Genomic DNA, 23,343 nt, shown 5'->3' with positions numbered 1-23,343 from the left:
ACCTGACTGATTTGTATATGGCTGGCCTCATTTTCCAATGGTGCAAACGGGTTAAATAACGGTGGTGTGGAAGGTTTCCCAGAGCAGTGCCATTGGAACAGATTCATTGGCGTGGCCGGAGCACATGGAGTGAGGCGGCAGCAGAGCTTAGCTCACGTCCTGATTTGTACATTGATCCTTATACTTGCTACCAAAGGCAATAATTCTGGCAAATAACCACAACGCCAGTTAGAACAAGCGCAGCAGTGCCTTCCGGGCGAAGACCCGAAGAAAATCGGAGCCTGCACACCCCGGAACGAGGTCTGCGAACAAGCCCCGGGGGTCCCACTGTAATGGCGGCCTAAGCGGAGTCGAAGACTGCAGCAGGGGGAGGAGCTAACCCGGACGCTGGAGGCCTGAGGTTCACCGGATGGTGGAAGCTGGCGGAGACTGGCACGGTCCAGATCCGAGGACCGCTGACACCGAGAGACCGAGGAGGGCACATCGGTCTTCTGAAATAGAAGCACGAAGGCGCCATTCCGCATTGAGCCCGCCACGGCCCAGCTCAGCTGACTGCATAGGAGATAGAAGTACTGCAGTGCTGCCGTGCGACGGAGCTGCTACGGCCCTCCCCCAGCTGCCGCACCGAGGGAGAAGACCGTCGGCAACAGGGAGACACCACGGAGGTAAGTGACGACACACCGTCCTCTCCCCGCAGCATCCGCGCAATCTGATAAGTTCCCCGCGCGGACGAAGAACGGGACCATATCAAGGTCTGCGAAACACGCACGATATACGCGTAATAGCAGGAGTCCCCCGCCAGAGCATGCACACGCCTAAACTTAAGCGCTGGAGCCCGGATACACTCGCAGACAAAACCCGAGAAGGCCTGAGGGAGCGCCGTAGGAGCACTGGAAGAGCTCTGGACTGAGGCACTGTACGCGCCCCCAGGAACAGCTCCCCACTTGATGGGCCCCATCGACTAGGCCACAGGGGTCCCAGGAAAACAATAGCTGGCCCAGATGCCGGTGGAGCAAGAAGGGAACCTGATACCCTACTACGCAGTGAGGCGACAGGAAGTCCCAGCTAAGTGCGGTGCCTGAGGTGAGCTAGGAAGCACTGGAGGCCACAAGTCATAGGCATCCAGGTAATACAAGGCCTGACACCAGGGCAGCGGACCAACACTAAAACGTGGGAGAAGGGGCTCATCACAACGCGCCAAGGGTCCCCTTCCAAAACAACGGGCTGAGCCAGAACCCGCTGGAATAACCCACGCAACACAGCGCAAGATGTCCTCCTCAAGAAGAATAAAACGGCGACGATAATGGACTCCTTTTCGGTGACAAGACCCAAACAGCAACTCCAACATGAAACTACCACGCAAACGGAACCACCCCCACCCGAGGACGACCCTAAAAACACTCAGGTACTGCAGGCTATTGCGGCACTCCAGACATTTATCGAGACCAAAAGAGGCGAATTCAAAGCCGACATGCAGCTAATGCGCCAAGATGCCCGCAATCTTACAGAAAGGGTGAGCAAAGTGGAGGTGAATTTACAGGACACCACAGATACCGCCACAGACTTGATAACCAAGGTAAACGAGCTAGAAAGGCAAGTTGCACGACTAGAGGCGAGGTCGGAGGTGGCAGAGGGGAGGGCTTGCCGCAATAATATACATTTACTAGGAATTCCGGAAGAAATGGAGGGAACCAACCCAACAGAATATGTAGAGTCCTTGATACTGCAGGAGATTGGGCCCAGCAAGCTCACACAGGGATTCCCAGTCGAGAGAGCCCATCGATCTCTACAAAAAAGACCCCCACCAGGATCACATCCACGCCCAATGATCGCGAAGATTCTAAATTTTCATGACAGAGAGAAGATACATAAATTCTCGAGAGAGGGAGGTGAGATCAAACCCCAGACTCCAAGATCGTCATGTATCCTGATTACACCCCCAATGTGCAACAAGCCAGGAATTCATTCATACCAATAAAAGCTAGATTACAAAAACTCAATCTCAAATACATGCTCCTATACCCCTCACGCCTCAAGATACTCTACAAAGGGAAAGCGGTTTTCATGGAAACTCCGGCTGCAGCCAACATGGGGCTGGAGCACAACAACCTAGCCGAAGGTGATGAACGCACCTCAGGGGCCGAAGGACTAAGCAGGAATCACGAATCCTACGAATGAAACCTCATCAAGTTATAAGACCAGAACATTGCACCTAAAAGGTGACCCTCCGCTAAGAAGACAGAATGCGATCCTACAGACAGGAGTTCAGATGATCACACATGGGCACTGCTACAACCCACCCCATTGTAACCTGTGCCGGCCTGTTACCAGCACTACATCCGCATCTCATGACCTGGATAGGCCAAGGGGACGCGGAAGCCCCCGAGCGTTGCCCTCCCAATGCAACTGCTGGGGGCAGTTCACAGTTGTTATATGTTGTTAATTCACTTATTCGAGTGAATTATTTGAAACAGTTAATAAGTCTCCAGGATCTAAAGTAATTCCATTAACGTGGACAAGGGAGGGAGTGGGGGATGCATCAACACTGGTCAAACACGAGGGGAGGCGTCCAAGATATATGGCCAACACGTGGGTGAACTGGGTCAGCAGGAAGCAAACACTTGAACTTTTTCTTGTACTAACATGGCCACACGCATCAAGGTTGTAACCTGGAACGTGAGAGGTCTGGGTACCTACCTTCGTCCCAATAGGATTAAATCCTACCTCCATAGAAAGAAGATAGGACTGTCCCTTCTACAGGAAACCCACCTAACGAAGGAGTCCATCGCAACGCTTCAAACACATTGGGGCGATCAGGGGTTCGGAGCCACATACTCCAGAGGAATGTTCACATGGATTAGCCCTCAAATCCCCTTCCAACTGAACAGGGCTGAATCAGATCCAGAAGGAAGGTATGTGATATTGTGGGGCCATATTGAGCAAACTGAAATATGCATTGCGAACTCATACCTTCCCAACAACAACATACCAGCGCATTTAGATCTGATGTATGCCAAGGTCACACAGTACAGGAATGGATTCTTTATCTGGGGGGGGGGACTTCTACTGTGTCAGCAACCCGGAACTTGACAGGTCCACCCCTCTCCCCGGAGGCCCGCCAGCATCCACCATGACGCTAAATACCATGCTGAACCGCCTAGACTTAGTGGACATCTGGCGGGAGCTACACCCAAGCGACCGGGGCTACTCCTCCTATTCGTCTCCACATAACCTGCACACTAGGATCGACTACATTTTCACTGGTAGAGAAAACCTCCCCCAGATTGACATGGCACGATACTTGGGCCGGACCATCTCTGATCACTCACCCTTAACAATAGAATGGAGCACCGCAGGACCCAGATCTCCAATACCCACAAGGAGGATGCCTACAGAAGCACTAAAAGACCCAGCATTCAGAGACGACCTCAGGGAATCCCTAGAAAACTATATAAATGGAAAACACAAATAGCGTTGACCACCTAAGTACATTATGGGATGCCCTGAAAGTAGCTATACGAGGAGAAATCATAGCAAAGGCAGGAGGAATTAGGAAGCACCTAAGAACTGAACTAGAGGAATGGGAAAATGAAATAGAACAGCTGGAATCCGGCACCCGAGATTCCCAGCAAGAAGCAGACAAGCTCAAGCAAATCAGATCTGAATGCAAAAAGGCTTGGGACAGGCTAGCCAAGTTTGACTACACCACCAGGACCAACAGGGCACACACTCAGGCAGACAAACCCAGTAGACTACTAGCCTGGCTTTGCAGAAAAGAACATCCCAGGTACCCAACCACAGCCTCGAAAGGCGCAGATGGCACGCTATACCGAACCCAACAGGGCATCAATGACACCTTTAAACAATTCTACACCCAGCTGTACTCCCACGACACCCAGATGCCCCCAGGCGAGATTTCAGACACCCTGGAAGAAATAGGACTGCCTAAACTATCGCCCACACACAGAGAAGCCCTAGATGCAGACATCACCAAGGACGATATAACTGAAACGATCAAGTCCCTGGCCACGTGCAAAGCCCCGGGTAGCGATGGGCTACCCACCAAATTTTACAAGACTTACGAACCTGAGTTAATCCCGCTGCTGCATGAGGTTTTTCAGTAGGCTTACGAACTGGGGATTCTGCTCAAGAGTATGCGGGAAACGCTGGTGATCCCAATGCTCAAACCCAATAAACCTGCTGGAGATTGTGACTCCTACCGCCCACTTGAAATGCTCAATTAATCCTAGCCAAGCGGCTTTCCAGGGTAATAGGAGGAGTAGTGCACCCAGACCAAAATGGCTTTGTGCCAAGCCGTAACACCACCGCCAATCTCCGCAGGCTCCAACATGTCATGTCCCAGGCCAACCTAGACGGAGGGTCCTACGCTCTGCTTTCCTTGGATGCCATTAAGGCGTTTGATTCCATCTTCTGGGAGTGGCTGCTGGCGGTACTCTGGGAATTTCGGCTTTGGAGAGAAATTCATTAGATGGGTCAAAGTCCTCCATACCAAACCAAATGCACGAGTAAAATCCGGACGGCTTATCTCTGCAGCGTGGGACATACAAAGGGGCACTAGGCAGGGTTGCCCACTCTCCCCCATGCTCTACATACTTGGGCTTGAACCTATTGCCATCTATTTCAGAAAAATGTTTTTGATGCTGGTATACGACTGGACGGGATTGATCACATAATATCCCTGTACGCGGATGATTTCATCCTCTATGTAAGAGACCCGCAACTGAACGTCCCGACTATGCTGGAGGTCCTCTGCAACTTTGCCAAAGTATCGGGTATACAATTCAGCAGAAGTAAATCCTGCCTCTTTCCACTGGGAGGCCTCAAAAACAAACACATAGGTGACCTACCTTCATTGGAGGTGAGATGGCACCTCACCACATTCCGCTACCTTGGAGTCAACATACACCACACACTCGAACTCATGCATGAAAACACAGCGGCAGCGTTGCCCCCTCTACGCAAATTGATAGGGTTCTGGTCCCGACTTCCCCTGTCCATGATGGGAAGGGCGTCCATCATCAAAATGATTGTTCTCCCTAGATTCCTCTACGGATTCCAAAATGTGTTCCATTATATCAAAGCTCCTTTTTTCTGCCTACTAGAGACAATACTTAAGGACTTCTTATGGGGAAAAGGAAGACACAAGTTGGCACTATCCACATTAACCCTTCCGCACAGACAAGGCAGCATTCAACTCCCTGATCTGGAGAACTATTATCTGGCAGCCCAGCTCAGCTTCGTAGCCAAATGGTTGGCTGATGACGTCACCCCGGAAACGGCACTACTGCAGCATCCAATTGCTCCAATCCGACTGAAGGAACCCATTTGGACACCCCAACACCTCCCAAGCGAAATGCCCTTTTTAGCCACCCTGGGAAAGCAAATATGGCACAAAACAAAATTGCTTCTCCACCTGAAGCACGCATATACTCCGGACATTCCGCTCCTTTCCGACCTGTACCAGAACAGTGTCGACCTGGCAACAATAAAATACTGGGAAAGGAAGGGAGTGTACAGATGGGGGGACTTATACAACACGGGCTCCTTCCGAGACTTCTCCTCCTTGCAATCCGAGGATGACATACCCAGCGGCCAATTCCTCTGGTATCTAAAGATCCGGAAACTAGCGCAAACCAAATGGGATACATGGCCCGAGGAGCCCGAGTCCAACCCCTTCGTAACACTACTGTATAGTTTGGGAGAAGGATGGAGACCAGTGTCTCAGTTATACAGTCACTTAATAGACAGGTCTAATCCCGTAGCCCTGCTCTAAAACTTAAATGGGACAGGGACCTGGGGCGGGAAATGACTGATGGAGAATGGGAGAGAGCACTGGCGTTCCCCAAGGAGGTTTCCAGGAACTCCAGATTCAGACTGATCCAACTTAACGTGCTTTACCGCTCGTACCTAACACCGCACAGAATAGAGAAGATCTACGAGCAACCCCAGCATACCTGTCCATGGTGCAACAGAGACAAAGCGGACCTAATGCACATGTTCTGGGAATGCGCCATGGCCCCACAACTCTGTGCTGAAGTGGAGCAAACCTGCAGGAGGGCTGACATGACCAGGTACAAGTGGACCCCCGAAGAGTGCCTCCTGGGGACTTACCCCAGACAAGCCAAAATTAAGCACACCGTAAAGCTCATGGACATGGCATGCATCCTGACTAAAAGGATCATTGCAATGGCATGGAAGCGACCGGGTGGCCCACGATTCCAAGCATGGCACAGCGAACTGGAACGCTGGGTCGGGGCAGAAACCTCAGCCTGGGAGGAAGGCATTGCCAGGTTCCCTGAAGACGCCAGTCAGGCACTGGACGCTTGGAAGGCCCTTACATGGGCTCTGTTCCACCCAACCTTATACCTGGGCATTTTGGGATGTTCATACAGGCGACTTGGGGATCTACAGGAGAGAGGCTTTGGAATCTCATACTGGGGACTTGGGAATCGATAGAAGGTGGACTTTGGGGGTCTTCACACTGACGATGATTTTGAGATCTTCATACTGGAGACTCAGGTATCCTTAAGAGGAAGAATTTGGGATCTTTATACTGTGAAACTTGTACAATTTATGTAGCAACAATAGACTTCAAATCAGCTTTTGACCTTGTTTCTCTGACGTTTTTATGGCAGACACTCCAGAAGTGGGGTATTCTAGAGGATTTGCTTAGGTTTATTATTGGTATCCATGAGAACTCCAATGTACAGCGGGGTTCGAAATTGAGGAGAGCTGGGAGCTATTTAGCTCCGGATTATAGCCAAGACGAGCCTTGACACCAATTGCTACTTTTGGCTCCCGAAACCAACTTATGCTGAACAAACGTACCAATGTGATTTTATCTCTGTGCATTTGGGACAATTGATAAATAAACATTAGGGCACTTCTATACAACATTTAAAGCATAACAGATCATAAAATGTGGACATAATGATAAGTCTGCAGCATATGTGGAAGTTAGTTTTGCGTAACACTATGTACTCACTCCCCGTTCCCCAATGGTAGCTCTTGGTCACAGGTTAATGCTGGATACCCAGGAGCTTCTTTTAGCTCCTTCTTACCCAATCTTAATTTCGATCCCAGTACAGATACGGCTACATTCAGAGGGCAAATTAACTATGAACATTTTTGTTAATAATGGTTTGAGACAGGGGTGCATTTTGGTCCCCTGTCTTTTTAATATTTATGTTTCTGACATAGGTGACATATGTGATTTTATTGAGTAAGCCTCTTTTGTCCCTCCGAGACTGGGTTCCTTGCGTTTAATATGGTTGGCGTGTGCGGACAATTTTATTTTATTAGATTGCACTCCAGTAGGCTTACAGCAGCTTAAGTTTTTTTTTCTGAATATAAATAAATGTGGTCAAAACTAAAATTCTGTCCTTGTCCAAATCTAAAAAGAAAAAATGTGGCTTTCTTTGCAATCTCAAAGGCACTAGATTCGAGACAGTAGATCATTTTATTTACATGGGCTTCCAAACTATAGGTGCCCAGGAAAAGCACATATCACTGCCTACTTACGTCAAAAAGCTGATGCCCTGGTACATCAGATGAATATCAAAAATAAATATTGCAAATGCGAGTTAGGACTGAGCTCTCTGCATGCGAAAGCTATTTGGAAATATTGGCTTTTTATAATAAGATTTTAAGTCCTTTTCCTGTTACCTTATTTGTAAAATGTAAAGAAATTGTTTTATATCATCAGTGAAGGCAGTGAATTAATTTAATGATTATTGTAGTTGCGTGCTAAATGAAATCTTGATCAGTGTTACAGATTTAGGAGACACTCCACATAAGGTAAAGGCTGCCCTGTTTGATTGGGATTGGTGTGTCACAGTGGATAGTCTCCATACATCTGTCTCTAAGAGTCAACTTTCGCATAAGTGCCTGGGAGTTTTGGTGTCCCACCTTTAACACTTTCCTTGTCCAAAAGCTATATCTAACTACACTAGGTTATGATAGAACGTATTTCTCACCAAGGATACACAGCTAAGTTATAAGAAAATTCTACTTCAGGAGGCATTTTACTGGTTTTATAAAGACATGAAGGAATTGGAAACACTTCAGCACATTGTCACCCCTTATGTCCAATTGTATCTGAAATTTGCACTCTATTTAGGGAACTGCATTAGTAAATTAGTGGTACTTGACTGTGATCTTTTTTGGATGGACTGCTTGGGTGGGGACTCCATTTTGCTTGTTTTGGCGTTTCAGTGTTTTATAAATTGCTTGAATTTAGAGGAATTGCAATTGAAACATCGTTTTTATTGGTGAATTATAGAATTTTAAGATGTCTTAAGATCTCATGAATTTTGGCTATTTTGAAAAATGTGTATAATGGTTTGTGAAATTGTTAAGGTTGAAACTTAGCCAATATCATTTTTAAATGTAATCTGTAGGAGGTGGACATTGGGATCTTCACACTGATAAGGACATTGAGATTTTCATACTGGGGACCCTTAGAAGAAAGGCTTTGGGATCTTCATATTGGGGGCTCAGCAATCTTTGAGGAACATGGGATTGTAATATGAGATCATTTTTGACCATCGTGGGAGGATTAAGGTCTTCGGACTTGCTTTGCTGAGGACCTGGGGAGTTTATCGCATAGAACATTGGGGATGTAATGCTAACATTTTGAAATCTTTCTGCCGAGTGCTTTGACATGCATTTGGGATCCATTTAATGCAGAAGTGCTACTTAGTTTATGACTTTAGGACTTTGGAATGTTTTTGATGAGGACAATGGAATCTTTGAGCAATCTTCATATGGACAACTTGTATGCTTCCGGCTTCTCATTCTGGTTTTCCATTTTTCATTACATTTCAAGATGCAGCAACGATACCTCCACCAGGCCACCTTCTTGGTTTTCCTACTTCAAGTCAGTTTCTCCAAAGAAAATCATGATCTCAGCAAAGAAAATGACGGTGTCGGAGTAGTATTCATTACAGACAACATCAACAGCTTGACCCCAGACTTTGCTGCCCTGTGCAGTAGCTCTTTTGACTCTGGAGTCTTCCCCCAAAAGCTTAAGACACTACTAATCCAGACGCATCCCAAAAAGGTTCAACTGAACTGGCAGGTCCAGCCAACTACACTGCCACTACTATCATGTCTTTTATTGGCAAAGTACTGGAAAAGATGTCCATCTCCCGACTCTTGCCCTTACTCAAGATGATGTCTTATTGTACAACCACCAATCTGGTACTATAAGAGGAATTGGCATGGCCTGCTTTATTAGAGATGAACTAGTCGCTTGATAAGAACTGTCCTGCCATTCTCATGATGCTTAAACTTGTTTCTACCTCTGACACCATCAACCATCCCCCTCTTCCCAACTACCTGGAAAACATCTTTGGCATTAAAGACTGTGCCCTCAGCAGAATCTTGTTCTTTTAGTTCTTTCTTTAGGACAGGGAGGTCCAGATTGAGCCAGGACCTTTTCACTGCCAGTGTATCCAACTATGGTGTTACCAAGCCTTCTTCCTCACCCCTGAAACTTTAAAACCAACCTTATACCTTTAACTTATCTTCTCTCCCACTTCTCCTCTCTTTTCTGTCTTATGCTGTTGACACCAAAATTACATTCTGGCTTGAGGCAGAATTTTCCTCAGCCCCCAGTCAAATTGTAAGCCACCTCTCTAGTGTCCAGGATTGATGTTTGAAATAATGTGTGTCTCAATTCTGCTATGACTGAGAACGTAATCACGTAGATCTGATGTAAGGAATGTCAAGGTTGATGGAAACTAAAATAAATAAAGCTTCAACTGGAGAACAGCTGCAGAACCAACACAGTCACATTCCCTCCCTAACTTGTATTCTCAGCATGTAACCCCTTGTAGACCCACACTTCCTATCATTCTAGCCTTCTAATTGTATCCATATTATTGTATTTGATCACTATATGCCCTTGATGAACAGACAACTATTGCTTTAAAATAGGTTCACAGTATAAATCAAAACCCAATACATGCATACATATAAAACTGCCTTTAGAGTACTGCTCATGTAATGCATTAGCTTGAACATACACAAACACATGCAAAAGAATATCATAGGTAAAAATGTGTCAGAGACATAAGTGAATACTGGTGCTCCTGTAAAACGGGACAAATGGGGGAAGGAAAACCTCTAACACAACATGAAAAACCAAAATCTGTTTCGGTCACAGAAGCACACCATAAGATAATCCTTGCAATCTCTGCTTTTCAATACCCCGCAAACACTTTGTGTATAAACATTATTCTTTGACTAGTAGGAATATTAGTTTAACTTTCCTCCTCAGTTTCAGGCCTTTGATCACATGTTCGCCCCAAGTGGGTACTCAAGTGTTTTGTCAATGCTGGCTTACGGGAAAAGCTTTTATCACAGTCCATGCACTTGTAAGGCCGCTCCCCAGTGTGGACCCTCTGGTGCACATTGAGAGAAGAGCTGTCTCTGAATCTTTTTGCGCATCCAGAACACTGATATGGCCGCTCCCCAGTGTGTATTCGCTGGTGTACGTTGAGGGAGGAGCTATCCCTGAAGCTTTTCTCACATCCAGTACATTTGTAGGGTTGCTCCCCAGTGTGGATACGCTCGTGTTTACTAAGGGCTGAGTTATCCCGAAAGCATTTCTCACATTTGCTACATTTGTAGGGTTTCTCTCCTGTGTGAGTCCTTATGTGAACTTTCAGATGATATAACTTTGTGAAGTTTTTTCCGCAAGTCGCACATTTATATGGCCTTAGTCCTGAGTGAAGCCGCTGGTGAAATCTAAGCAAGGAGTTTTGACTAAAGTTTTTTCCACATCGAGTACAACTATGAGGGCTCTGGGATGTGTGACTTTCTTGATGCATAAAAAGTGAAGCACTGTCACTGAAATACTTCTCGCAGGGTGTGCATTGGTAGGATGTCCCAACTGCGTGTGCTTTCATATGCTTCGTTAGGGTTGTGCTATCGGTGTAACACCTCATGCAGACTGTACATTTATACTCTCCTTCATTTGGGTGGGTTCTCATGTGTAGAAGGAGAGATGAACTGTCACTGATGTATCCCAAACAAGTTGTACATTTGTGTGATTTCTCGTCGGCGTGGAGTTGGCTATGTGAAAGAAGAGCGTCATTATCACTGAAGCCTAGCCTGCAGACTATACGCTGATGCAGCATACTGCGGAATAGGTTTTCTTGTTGTTTGATCGGTTCAAACTCTAGGCCGGATGTTTCAGATCCCTGGTTTTCTTGTTGAATCTTGGGAATTTGACGCCATCTGTGCAGTCTTTCATGGTTTACTGTGTCATAAGAACAACTAAGCAATGTTTCATGTGCACCATCTGAAAGCGTTCTGTGAAGCTTCGGCTCTTCTCGGGACACAGCTCTATGCCTCTTATTTTGTTTTGATGGAATATCCCCTGTTGGGATGAAACACAATATGGTCACATGACAGGAAGGGCACCCAGATGCCTGGTCATTGTCTAACACAATCTTGTAAATACAGCATACTCACTTCTTCTTGCAAGGCTTGAGTACTGGTGCTGATCCATGGATTGTGCTCGGGCATCATGCTTAATCATAGCTCTGTCGGGAGTGGCATCGGGGCAGCCTATAAATAAAAGGACACATGTACAACGCATTATAGTGTGGCCTAGTCCAATGGGGCATTAGGCTTCCAGGGACGGTACTGGAGTATGACATGTGACTACATATCTTATTGGTGGTACAATGGCAGGAAAATTACTGAGGCACTTCAACAGCCCTTGGAAGAGCTTTAAACGTACCATTACACTGCTTATTTGGCAACTAATAGTGTATGCTTCACAGGCCAGACATTCTCAATGATGATAGGAGAGGTGTGCATGACTTCAAGTAATCCAGTGTCAAGCTTGGAAGGTTCAAGGGGACAAAGGAATGCATCCCAAAAACCTGTTGTATCTTTAATGTGTCTTTGTGGAGAGGACTCACAAATGCAAATCTGTATCAGTCATAGACGAACAACTTTCTGCGTGATATGACAATGTATAGAATGAAGAAGCCATTAATTTGAACATAGGTCTGGATGTTCTGGGGTTCCTCAGGAGAAGTCAAATGTGGTGTTGTGATCCTCCATCGATCCCAATCACCTCACTTATACACATGCTCTGCCAGATTACAGGCACATTTTCTTTTTCAGCACATTGTTTGGTTTACAAATAATGCACATTATGTTTCATCGGAAAGGGCCATGCTTATTTCTGCCCTATTCAGGTGCAACCATTAATCATGCATGTGTGATGCAGGAGATGGAAAGCCTGTAGTCCGACATACAAGCTATATCGGGTTGTCATAAATCAGCAAAAGAAGAGCATCTCTACAACCAAATGGCAATTAACTGGACATGGTTGGAAAGCCTACACACATTGGGCCTCAATATGGGTTTGGCGATTCCAACATTCATATTTTCTCTAAATCCACTAAATCACAAGTGGCGGAATGCAATGCTAATAACAATGAACTCCATAGAATTCCATTGAGGATTCAAAGAATTAATTACAGGAGGTAGCTCCCCCTGAAGTAAGTCCTCAATTTCTTGGCAGTAATGTGGATAACTACCACCACAGCAAAGACATAGAAAGTGTTTCCTCCACATTAACACCAAAGATGGAATTTGGAGGTGTGGTAAACGAGGCAGTATTTAAATTAACTAAAAAGACCAGTTATAAGTAATTTCTCAAGTCTAAACATTTTGTAATTAAAGAACAAGTTACTTTCTTACCTGGTAACGTTCTTTCGATGGGATGGTCCGACGACGTATTCCATATCTATGACAGGTAATCACCACAGCTGTGCTGCTTCGGAAACTTTTCCGGCGTCTGCGTCCTGTGTCGATGACGTCGATGCGCCGACGTCGAGGACCTCCTCCGACGTCCGACGTCATCCGATGTGATAAGTAGGACGCACGACGCCTGTAGCCTCAGTTGTAGTTTTTTCCCCCAGAACGTGTGACATAAGTCAACTGCCAGTCAGACACAAAGCCTTGCGGAACGTAAGCTGCAATCGCAAAAGAAATTCTGCAGCGGGGAAGGCAGGGTGGGAGCGATATGGAATACGTCGTCGGACCATCCCATCGAAAGAACGTTACCAGGTAAGAAAGTAACTTGTTCTTCGAGGGGATTGGGCCCTCCGACGTATTCCATATCTACGACAGACTCCCAAAGCAGTACCAGAGCAAGGAGGAGGGAAAGAATTTATAAACACAATTTAGAATAGCCAATCAAATAGCAGAGCAAAGGACCGCCTTGCCAAAGGCCAGATCCTGCCCTCTGATGGAATCGAGGGAATAATGCCGTACAAATGTATGTACTGAAGCCCAGGTGGCTGCATCACAGATGTTGCGAATAGGAACACCCCTCTGCAGCGCAGTAGATGCAGCCACACCCCTGGTAGAATGGGCCCGCAAGCCAGCCGGTGGGTCCTTACCCGCCAAGCGGTAACACTCTGAGATGGCCAAAATAATCCAGCGGGACAAAGTCTGTTTCGTCACAGCTTGCCCCAAACGCTTACCAGCGTAACCAATAAAGAGTTGATCGTCCACTCTGACCCGGGACATGCGCGAAACATAAAAGCTTAAAGCTCTCCTAGGATCAAGCCTATGGAGCCTCTCCTCTTCCTTACCAGGATGCGGAGGAGGATAGAATGCCGGAAGAACAACCTTCTGGGCCAAATGAAATTCCGTCACTACCTTCGGAAGAAAAGAAGGACAAACACGAAGGACAACCCTGTCCTTTAGGAAAACAGTGAAGGGTGGCTTAACTGAAAGTGCCTGTAACTCACTCACTCTGCGAGCGGAAGTAACCGCAACTAAAAACACAGTTTTCAGAGTTAACAGCCTCAAAGGGCAAGAATGTAAAGGCTCAAACGGAGCACCCATAAGAAACCTAAGAACAAGGTTTAAATCCCAACCGGGCACCAGGAAAGGTGACGGAGGGAACATATTAGTGAGCCCTTTCAGAAACTGTGAAATTAAAGGGATCTTAAAGTAAGAACACTCATCAGACGAGCGCTTAAAGATGGACAGCGCCGCCAGGTAACCTTTAATGGTACCCACTTGCAAGCCCCTGTGGGCCAAAGAAAGCAACAAGGACAGAACCATGGGGATGTCACATGCAAAAGGATCCACATTCCGAACTCTGCACCAGTCGCAGAACTTACGCCAACGGCAACGGTACAGAGACTTAGTTGCTGGCCTTCGGGCCGAAAGCAACACCTCCATCACGTCTTCAGGGAGGTCCCAATCCCTATACCTCAACCTTTCAGAAGCCAAGCGTGAAGGTTGAGGGAACTGACCTCTGGATGGAGAACCAGACCCCCCTCCCGTGAGAGCAGATCGTCTCGGTAGGGAAGACGACGTGGAGGGCAGATGGACAAGTCGAGAAGGTCCGGGTACCACGTCCTCCGAGCCCACGCCGGAGCAATGAGGATCATCCGGGAACCGAACTTCCGTAACCTCCGCAGCACTTGCGGGATGACGGGGACTGGAGGAAACGCGTACAGCAGCGGGAACGACCAATCCACCACGAACGCGTCTCCTAAGGCTCCTTTTGGAGTAAATTCCCGCGAGCAGAACCTCTCGCACTTCCGGTTGACACTGGAGGCGAAGAGATCCACTTGAGGGGTCCCCCAAAGGGCGAAGATCTCCAGGAGAATCTCCTGAGCCAAATCCCACTCGTGAGAGATCGCGCTCTGCCTGCTCAGAGCGTCCGCCGTCACGTTTTCGACTCCGGCCAGATGAACTGCCGAGACCGAAACTTCCTGCTGGATGGCCCAGAACTCGAGCTGCATCGCCTCCCTGCTCAGAGGAAGTGACCCTGCCCCCCCCTTTTTGTTGAGGTAGTGCATGGCCACCGTGTTGTCCGTCAGGATCAGGACATTCCTTCCTCGCACAGTCGGCAGAAAAGCCTTCAGGGCTAGCCTGACGGCCCTCAGCTCCAACAGATTGATATGGAGTCTGGACTCTGACGGAGACCAACAACCGCTGACTGTCAGCCCGTTGGCATGAGCTCCCCATCCCGTGAGGGATGCATCCGTCACGATCGTCACCTCCGGCCAGGGAAGCCAAAATGGAGCCCCCTTCATCAAGTTGCCTTCGACGGCCCACCACAGAAGGTCCTGGGCGACCGAGGGCGGCACCTGAATCGGGTCCGACATCCTGCCGGAGGACTGCGACCATTGCATCTTGAGTGCCCACTGCAAAGATCTCATGCGCAGGCGAGCCTCTGGCACCAGAAGAATGCAGGATGCCATGAGGCCGAGCAACCTCAAGAACTCGAACGCTGGGAGCGTCTGGGCATGCTGAAACTTGTGCACCATCTGCTGAATGTGAAGAGCCCTCACCTGGGGAGGAAAACACTGCCCCAGGGAAGTGTCGAGCACTGCTCCGATGTACTGGAGCCTCTGCGTTGGCGTCAAATGGGACTTCTTTAAATTGAGGGAGAAGCCCAGCCTGTGAAGGGAGTGGCAGGTGACGGACAGATGATCCAGGACTTGCTCGGGAGAGCTCCCCCTGATCAACCAATCGTCCAGGTAGGGGTAGACGTGAATCCCCCCTTGCCTGAGATGCGCTGCCACCACCACCATGAGCTTGGTGAAAACCCTCGGGGCGGAGGTCAATCCGAACGGCAGGACCCGAAACTGAAAGTGCGAGTCGCCAACCGCGAACCTCAGGTACTTCTTGTGCTTGGGATGGATCGGCACATGGAAGTAAGCATCCTTGAGGTCGAGTGACACCAACCAGTCCTGAAGCTGAAGGGCCTGGAGGACTTGAGAGAGAGTGACCATCTTGAACTTGTCCTTCCTGAGGAGTTTGTTCAAACCGCGCAAGTCCATGATGGGTCTCAATCCCCCGTCTTTCTTGGAAATCAAAAAATAAGGGGAATACCATCCCTTGTTCCTCTCCGCTACAGGCACCAGTTCTATAGCGCCTTTCTCCAGCAGGGCTTGAATTTCCTGCGCAAGGAGCGGATCCGGACACTTCAAAGAGAGGTTCCCCGGTGGATTGTCGCGAGGCCTGTGCCGAAAGGGAAGACAGTAGCCGTGGGCTATGATCTCCAGAACCCACACATCTGAAGTAATGGCTTGCCACTCTACAAGATGCTGCGCCAGCCTTCCCCCAACCGGCGAACCATGGGACATGGCCTCATGACTGAGTAGGAGCGGCTGCGGCGTTACCTGAGGGCAAAGAGGCAACTGCCCGAGCGGCCTTGGCACCACGGGTACCCTGTCGTCCACCTCTGGTACCCCTGCGCTGGCCTCTTTGACTGCCAGCCCCTCTCGCTTTACTGAAGGATGAGTAATAGCGAAAGGAACCACCCCTCCACTGCTGTCCCCTAGGACGAAAAGGCGGAGGTTGGCGAACTGCAGCGCCCAACGACTTCACTGCAGCTTTTGAGGTCTGCAACCTCTCAAGGCTCTCGTCAGCCTTGCTGCCAAAAAGGTGTTCACCGTCAAAGGGCATGTTGAGGAGCCGGGATTGCACATCAGGAGCAAACCCCGACTTCCGCAACCACGCAAACCTGCGTATCACGGTGCTCGCCGCCATGGACCTACTGACGCATTCAGCCAAGTCCAGACCCGACTGAACGGACTCACACATGGCATCCTTACCATCCTGGACCATAGCAAGGAAACCATCCCGTTCATCCCCTTCGGGAATATGTTCAGCCGCCAACGCAACACAGTTCCACAGAGTGTGCGTGAAACGTGACAAGGCACAAACGGAGTTGGCCGCCTGAAGCGCCATACCACCAGAAGAAAACACTTTCTTCGCCCAGCCATCAAAACGCTTGTCGTCCCTATCAGGAGGGATGGTAGGGTACGACGCCTGCTTTGCCGGGGCCGTGGCCGCCTGCACCACCAAACTTTCCGGAGTGGGGTGCCTGGTCAAGTAGCAGGGGTCGCTACTGGCTGGACGGTATTTACGCGACAAGGACTTGCCCACCGCCGGGAGACTCTCCGGAGCAGTCCAAGCCGCCGCCACCCTTCTCTGTAAAGCCATATGGAACGGCAGTACCGGGTCAGTTGGGGGACCAACATCAAGGATGTCCGTCAGGTCATCCTGCACAAACTCCCCTGGGGGAGCAGACCATCCCAGATACTCAGAAACCCTAGCCATAAGGCGCCGGTAAGAGGAATCGGCATGGGAGCCAGGCTCAGGCCGACAAAATTCCACCTCCGGAGAGGTGTCCAGTCCACTGGCATCATGCAGAGACTGCCTCAAATCGTCAAACTGACTATGGCCCGAGACAATGTCATCTGGCACCTGACGAGGAACCAGGCCATCAGAATCCTCATCCGCCTCTGAAATATATTCCAGGTGGCGAAAAGAAGGCACCCGAGAGTGCTTGCTCTTAGCCTGAGCCTTCCTAGGGGGGTACACCCGAGACACGGGGCACCTCCGACACAAAAGGCGTCGATGGCGTCGAGCGAATCGGCGCCGCCGTCGAGAAAACCGGCAACGGCGCCGAGAGGATCGGCGTCGACGTCGAGGAAATCGGCGTCGACGTCAGATGCAGCGCCTCCAGTATCGGTGGCGTCGACACAGCCCTCGAAGCCGGAGCCCCGAGCGTGTCCCTCGACGACCTGATCGTCGACGGCTTCGACGACTTCCTCGGAGCCGGAGCCTCGAGAAAGCCCGTCGACGCCCTCGACGCCTCAGACGTCGATGTCTTCCTCGAAGACATCACAGGTGCACACGGTCTCGATCGCGTCGAGGACCGGGACCTGGAACGGGTACGGCGAGAACGAGCCTCCTTGTCCAAACGGGACCTCTCCCGTGACTCGCGCCGACCACTCTTGCGAGCGGTGGCACTCGACCTCTCACGGCCGACCCCACTCGGGGGCGCGGACGGTTGAGTACCCTGCGACTCAAGAATCGCCAACATCTTCTTCCCGAAGGAAGCCCATTCCTCCGGCGTCGCACGGCTAGTGGGGTAACCGACGGGCCGGGCAGAGTCCTCCGAAGAGGACCTGGAAGGCGACCGGTGTCGGCGCTTCCGAGAATGCCTCGAAGAGGCTGAGGAGTGGCGAGACCGACTCCTAGAAGAAGACCGACGAGACTTCCGACGATGACGCGGAGAGTCACCCCTCGAATCATCCGTCGAAAGCCCCGCCGACTTCGACTTCCGGGGCTTGGACACCCGACCTACCGACAATTTCTTCTTACGCTCGCGTAAGGCCTTGGACGTGAGCGACTGGCAGTCGATACAGTCATCCGTGTCGTGGGCCTCCCCGAGGCACCAGAGGAAGGCGTCGTGCGAGTCAGTCACCGACATCTTGGACCCACACTCCCCGCACTTCTTACTGCCCGGACGCGGGGTTGAAGACGAAGTGGAAGACATCGTCGAAGAAATTCACAAACGAACAGGTTCGAAGAACCAGAAAGAACAGAACTCCAAAGAGTCGAGGCTTAGAACCGAGAAACACGAAGCAACAAGTTCGCGGAAAAAACGGAACTGAGGCTACAGGCGTCGTGCGTCCTACTTATCACATCGGATGACGTCGGACGTCGGAGGAGGTCCTCGACGTCGGCGCATCGACGCAGGACGCAGACGCCGGAAAAGTTTCCGAAGCAGCACAGCTGTGGTGATTACCTGTCATAGATATGGAATACGTCGGAGGACCCAATCCCCTCGAAAAAAAAGATTTAAATATAGATAGAATGAACATACATTTACAATATTTCTATGCATTGAGAAAAAGGTAGTTGTCTTATTTAACACATTATATCTCATTAACAGGAACGAATCAGCGTTAATTCACATTCCTCCCTATGATCTTTGTGTCACATTTCAAAAAATCAGGTTTACATTACACGTCTGTCCTAAAAAAAAAAAAAATGCTTTAATGAAGTATTAGCAAAAACACAACTTATTTTGTAATCATATTATTACTACCAATAGCCTCCGCCACTGCACTGAATTTGTTATCGATCCCTGAAGATGTGAAAACTGTTCAATTGGTCCTAAACATCGAAAAAGAAAGAACTACCTCCTTAAATTAGTTGTGAACTTAATTTAATTGGATTTTTTACATTAAATTACCTGATATAGATTGACGCAGAAAACACGAGGAATGGTCTTCTATTCAATGCACTAATTTCAGAAATTGATGGAAATCAGCATCACAATCTCTTCAAATGACCATCATTAAAAAATATGAAGTTTGCCCGGCTGTGGTATTTATTTATTTAGTTTATTGTTCGCTTGTTAGGTGTTTATGCAGCAAGTACATACTGTTTCAAAGCACCCACAGGGCAAAGGGAGGGATCAAGGGAGTGATACACATTGAATACACAACAGAGGAGGGGAAAGGAAAAAAAGAAGGACAAACCTACTATGCCTTGTGAGTATTCAAAACGTGCAAGTGCAGCAAGGAAGAGGGCAGAGGGGGTAGGTGCTGGAGTGTCCATGCTTGTGAGTGATCAACAGATGAAGTGCTTGGTGTGGTAAGTGCAACACGGCCTGGAGCCGTGTTGGGTGTACGTGACAGCCTCCAAGGCAGAGTTAGTGCCAAGGCCAGTGATGAGAGTAGACAGAAGTTGGGCGATTGGGTGTGGGAGGTCAGGCGCCCCCCACGGCTGCATAAGGGCCCAGGACACCAATCACAGCAACTGTGAGATTAGCAGAGGTGAGAAGATGGGAAGGAGGAGTAAAAGAGGAAAGTCTTGAGGAGCTTCAGGAATTTAAATAAGTCCTGCTGAAGGCACAGAAGGAGGGGATGCTGTTCCATAGTAGGGAGCCAACTGAGGAACCCGTTCAACCTCCTGCTTTCTGTTTAGCAAAGAGCTTTACACACAAAGAGTTGGTTTCAGAGGAACATAGAGGTCTGGAGGGAGAGTATTTAGTGAGATAAATATTGACAATAGTGATGAGGTCCCCGGGCCCAGACAGCCTTGTGGATGATGCAGAGGGATTTGAATTTAATCTGTGCAGCAACAAGAAGCCACAGACGTCTTTTTAAGGCAGGAAAGATGTGATTGCTGTGCTTAAAACCAAGGATATGGCAATGTCCTGAGTGTGAGGGAGGAAAGAAGGAGAGAGGGGATTAGAAGATGACTCCAAGGATTCTGGAGAAGGGAGACAGCCCATGGAGGAAGGCCAGAGTGAAGGGAAGAAAGAGGGTGCAGGGGTCCGGATTGCGAAGGATCTCAGTTTTACAGACGTTGAGGCAGAGATCGCTACAGGTGCACCAGGACTGAATGGCAAATAGGCAGTCAAGGATGATGGATGGTGCAAGGGGGTCAGCAGGAGATTTCAGAAAGAGTTGAGTGTTGTCTGCATAACACTGGAAGTTAGGGGAAAGGGAGGAGATGAGGCATGCCAGCAGAGCAAGGTAGATGTTTAAGAACCAAGGGGAGCGGATAGAACCTTGGGGGATGCCACAGGTGGAGAAGGTGCCCAGGATGACTTGGGCCGAGCGGTCAGTCCAGTGCCCGATCCGAGATACCAAGGGTATCATGGATTCTTTGTATGAGGATGGAATGGTTGACCGTGTCAAATGCAGAGGAGAGATTAAGTAGAATGAGGACAGCTGGGGAGTTGGAGTACAGAGACTCTAGCAGTTCTTCAGGGGTGTTCAGAAGCGCAGTATGGTATGGTATGGCACCCAAGTCTGTTGTGCATTTCTGTGAATGTTATAATGCATTGAGGAGAATGTACTTGATCCCACTATTTGGGAAAAAACATGTCAAACATACTTTGGATGCACTTGCGTTATGCCGATCGACTGAAATTTTAAATTATATTTATTTTGTGGCCAAATGTATTCATCGTGCTTGGCTTTGTAGGAAACCTTTGTCTGTTGTGTAATATGCAATTAACTGAATTTTATGGTGTGCTTATGCAGACTTTAATGCTAGCTTTGTCCTGGATTCAAGGTGTGAGATTTGTGCAGGAATGTTTTAAAAACGTTTGTATGCTAATGGCAAAACTGCTGAATAAAGCATTTTGACTGATAATAAAAATAAAATCGACACAGACTAATAAAACATTTCTTCTTCCGATCTATACCTCTGTGCATGGTGTGACAGGGTCAGGATCATGACCTTGTCAACGGGGAGGACGGGGCCCCTCCCCAATCTGGGGCAGCAGGGTCACTACAGAATCAGCCCTGACCCATATCCGGAAAGTGGGAGTTAGGGAGTCCCCAGTCCGTAAAAACCTCCCATGTGCCTTAGATGTCATATGACTGTCTCCCAAAGCTTACCAATAAATGTTCTGGTCATGGATAGCGTTTCTATTACAGAACCACATCTCCCACAATGCACCAGCGAGCAACCAAGAAAACTCAGCTGGGATCCAAACAAGGGGAGAAACAAAAAAATACAGCAATCAAAACGGTACATGAGACTTCACGACAACCCTCCACCTGGCTTCCAGCAATGCAGACAAACCCAGAACTCACCACGAAAGCAGAATAACGGAAGTCCAGACCTAATTCACGACAGAGAAACAGCAGGGAAAACATCAGACACTGTTGCTGAACGGTGGTGGAAAAGGAGGAGGGTGTTACAGGTTTTTAAGTCTCTCAGGTGGGTCTGGGGAGGAGGCAGGCACTGAGTGGTGTAGAAGGTCAGGTGAACATTGCAGTCAATGGAAAGAGGGATAGAGAACCACCAGCTCCACAATACAAAAGAAAACAGAAGTAAAGGCAGGGTGTGGTTTCATGTGAGGTCACAGGAGGAGGTGGAGCTAGACCTAGAGAACAGGCTAAGGACTGACAGGAGTGTAGTGTTGAAGAGTTGGTGTCAAAGTTTCGTACAGGGGAGGTATTTGTGAGAGTGGTATCAGTTGTGTGTAGTTTAGTGTAAGAAGTGGGGAGGGTGGGGTATAAAAGATGAGAGGAAGAGAAAAGAAAGTTAGGGAAATAGTGGCATTTAGGCTAAGGGGAGTGAGGGTAGTAGCTAGTGTACAAGACATTATCAGAAGAGAGTGAGGCTAGTAGAGTGGGGTGTAGGAGTGGGATGGGAGAAGTGGTGAGGCTAATGAGAGTGAGACTTGCTACTCTCAGACGGTACAGGAATTTTCCTTCAGGTTTTCAAAGGGATAAGAAGCTGCCATGCAACAATCAAAAATAAGTAGGGGGTTGGGGAGGCGCGTGGCTTGGGAGCCATGTAACAGGACGTGAATCCGCAGCAGCTCCACAGCAGCTTGTGCAGATCCTTCACAGATCCGGATAAAATGCAAAGAATAGGTGGTCCTAGCGTATAAGTAAGCACACAAAAGTGCGTGTGAAAGGATCAGGCACAACTGGAGGCACTTTGCGCTGTCCCTGCACTGCCACCAAAGCTGCCGCAGGCAGAGAAGAAGATCCAGACGGACCGAAATGCCACAGTGCCAAAATGGCGGCCAATAAAGGGACTGAGTAAAGAAGTAGCCACCGAGCCCTGGACCGCAAACCCAGTGATTGCAGGGACGAAGCCGACAACGAGTGCAGGTTCGTTGTAACACTCCTTGATGTGCATGCTATAGTGGATCTGCAGCGCAAGACAGGGAAAACATATTTGGAGAACTCTGACGTGCAACGTTGGAAAGCACATCGCACGCTTAGAACACGCTGCAGAACGCGGATGGAAGAGACCTGCATCCCTGAGCGGAGAAAGAGCTCTTAGATCTCTTCCAAAGCCGTGCCGCATAATAACAACGCAGTTACATTGTTGCTGCGGAGCACAAGCCGGCGTATGTGGCCAAGGGAGGTAATAAAATGTCACCAAAACAAGCCGGGCTGCAGAGCGGATAAGACGCAGCGGCACTGTGGCAGCCGAAAGACGATCCGAGGGCCCCCGACCCCCAAAAGACCAGCACACTGTGCAATGCCCGAAACACGTAGAGAAACACACAGACCAAGCCGCATTAGCTTGCAGGCACGGCAAACCTGCAGCAAGTTGCGAGTTACAAACTGGCCCAAATCGAAACAAACGGGACCGCCGCACCTGAACGACCCATCTGCTGGATGATAAAGAATATGCGGCCGTTCGCCCACAGTGATATGACATTGCGGTAGACACTGGCAATCCTAGCAGTATACCGGCAACGAACCAGCTCGCTGAGAGAAATATGTGATCCTGAATGCACTCAGCCTTTCAAGATGTGCCCGCACCCATACCTGTAAACAATGTGCTACAGCAGGCTGGCCCACACGTAAGCAGCACATATTAACATGGCCAAACAGAGGTAGAGAGGAATACAAATGAGCCACACCAGACGGCCTGAATCAGATGGGCTCACAATTCATAGACAAAGCCCATGTTTAGCCAGAGCAGCGCAAAAGCCCCCTGGGAAGCACACACAATAGGATCCATAAGGGCAAACAGCAG

The 23,343-nt window shown here is 48.9% G+C and overlaps 1 protein-coding gene across 2 annotated transcripts in view; it reads right to left on the bottom strand.

Annotated features, from left to right (window-relative positions):
- Positions 1-9,993: 9,993 nt before the first annotated feature.
- The window catches only part of LOC138452991 (zinc finger protein 879-like), a 203,911-nt gene continuing 190,561 nt past the window's right edge, over positions 9,994-23,343 (bottom strand). For both annotated transcript variants that reach the window (XM_069605379.1, XM_069605378.1), the window contains exons 9-10: positions 11,503-11,598; positions 9,994-11,407 (exon numbers count right to left, since the gene is read on the bottom strand). In XM_069605379.1, coding sequence (XP_069461480.1) covers positions 10,287-11,407; positions 11,503-11,598 — 1,217 coding nt within the window. In that variant the 3' untranslated portion in view covers positions 9,994-10,286. The remainder of the gene's footprint in view (positions 11,408-11,502; positions 11,599-23,343) is intronic.

The sequence above is a fragment of the Ambystoma mexicanum genome, chromosome 4p (assembly GCF_040938575.1).
Source record: "Ambystoma mexicanum isolate Mex_15411 chromosome 4p, UKY_AmexF1_1, whole genome shotgun sequence".
Taxonomy (NCBI): domain Eukaryota; kingdom Metazoa; phylum Chordata; class Amphibia; order Caudata; family Ambystomatidae; genus Ambystoma; species Ambystoma mexicanum.
Note: the sequence above shows the minus strand (reverse complement) of the source record. Positions and strands in the feature narration are given on the sequence as shown.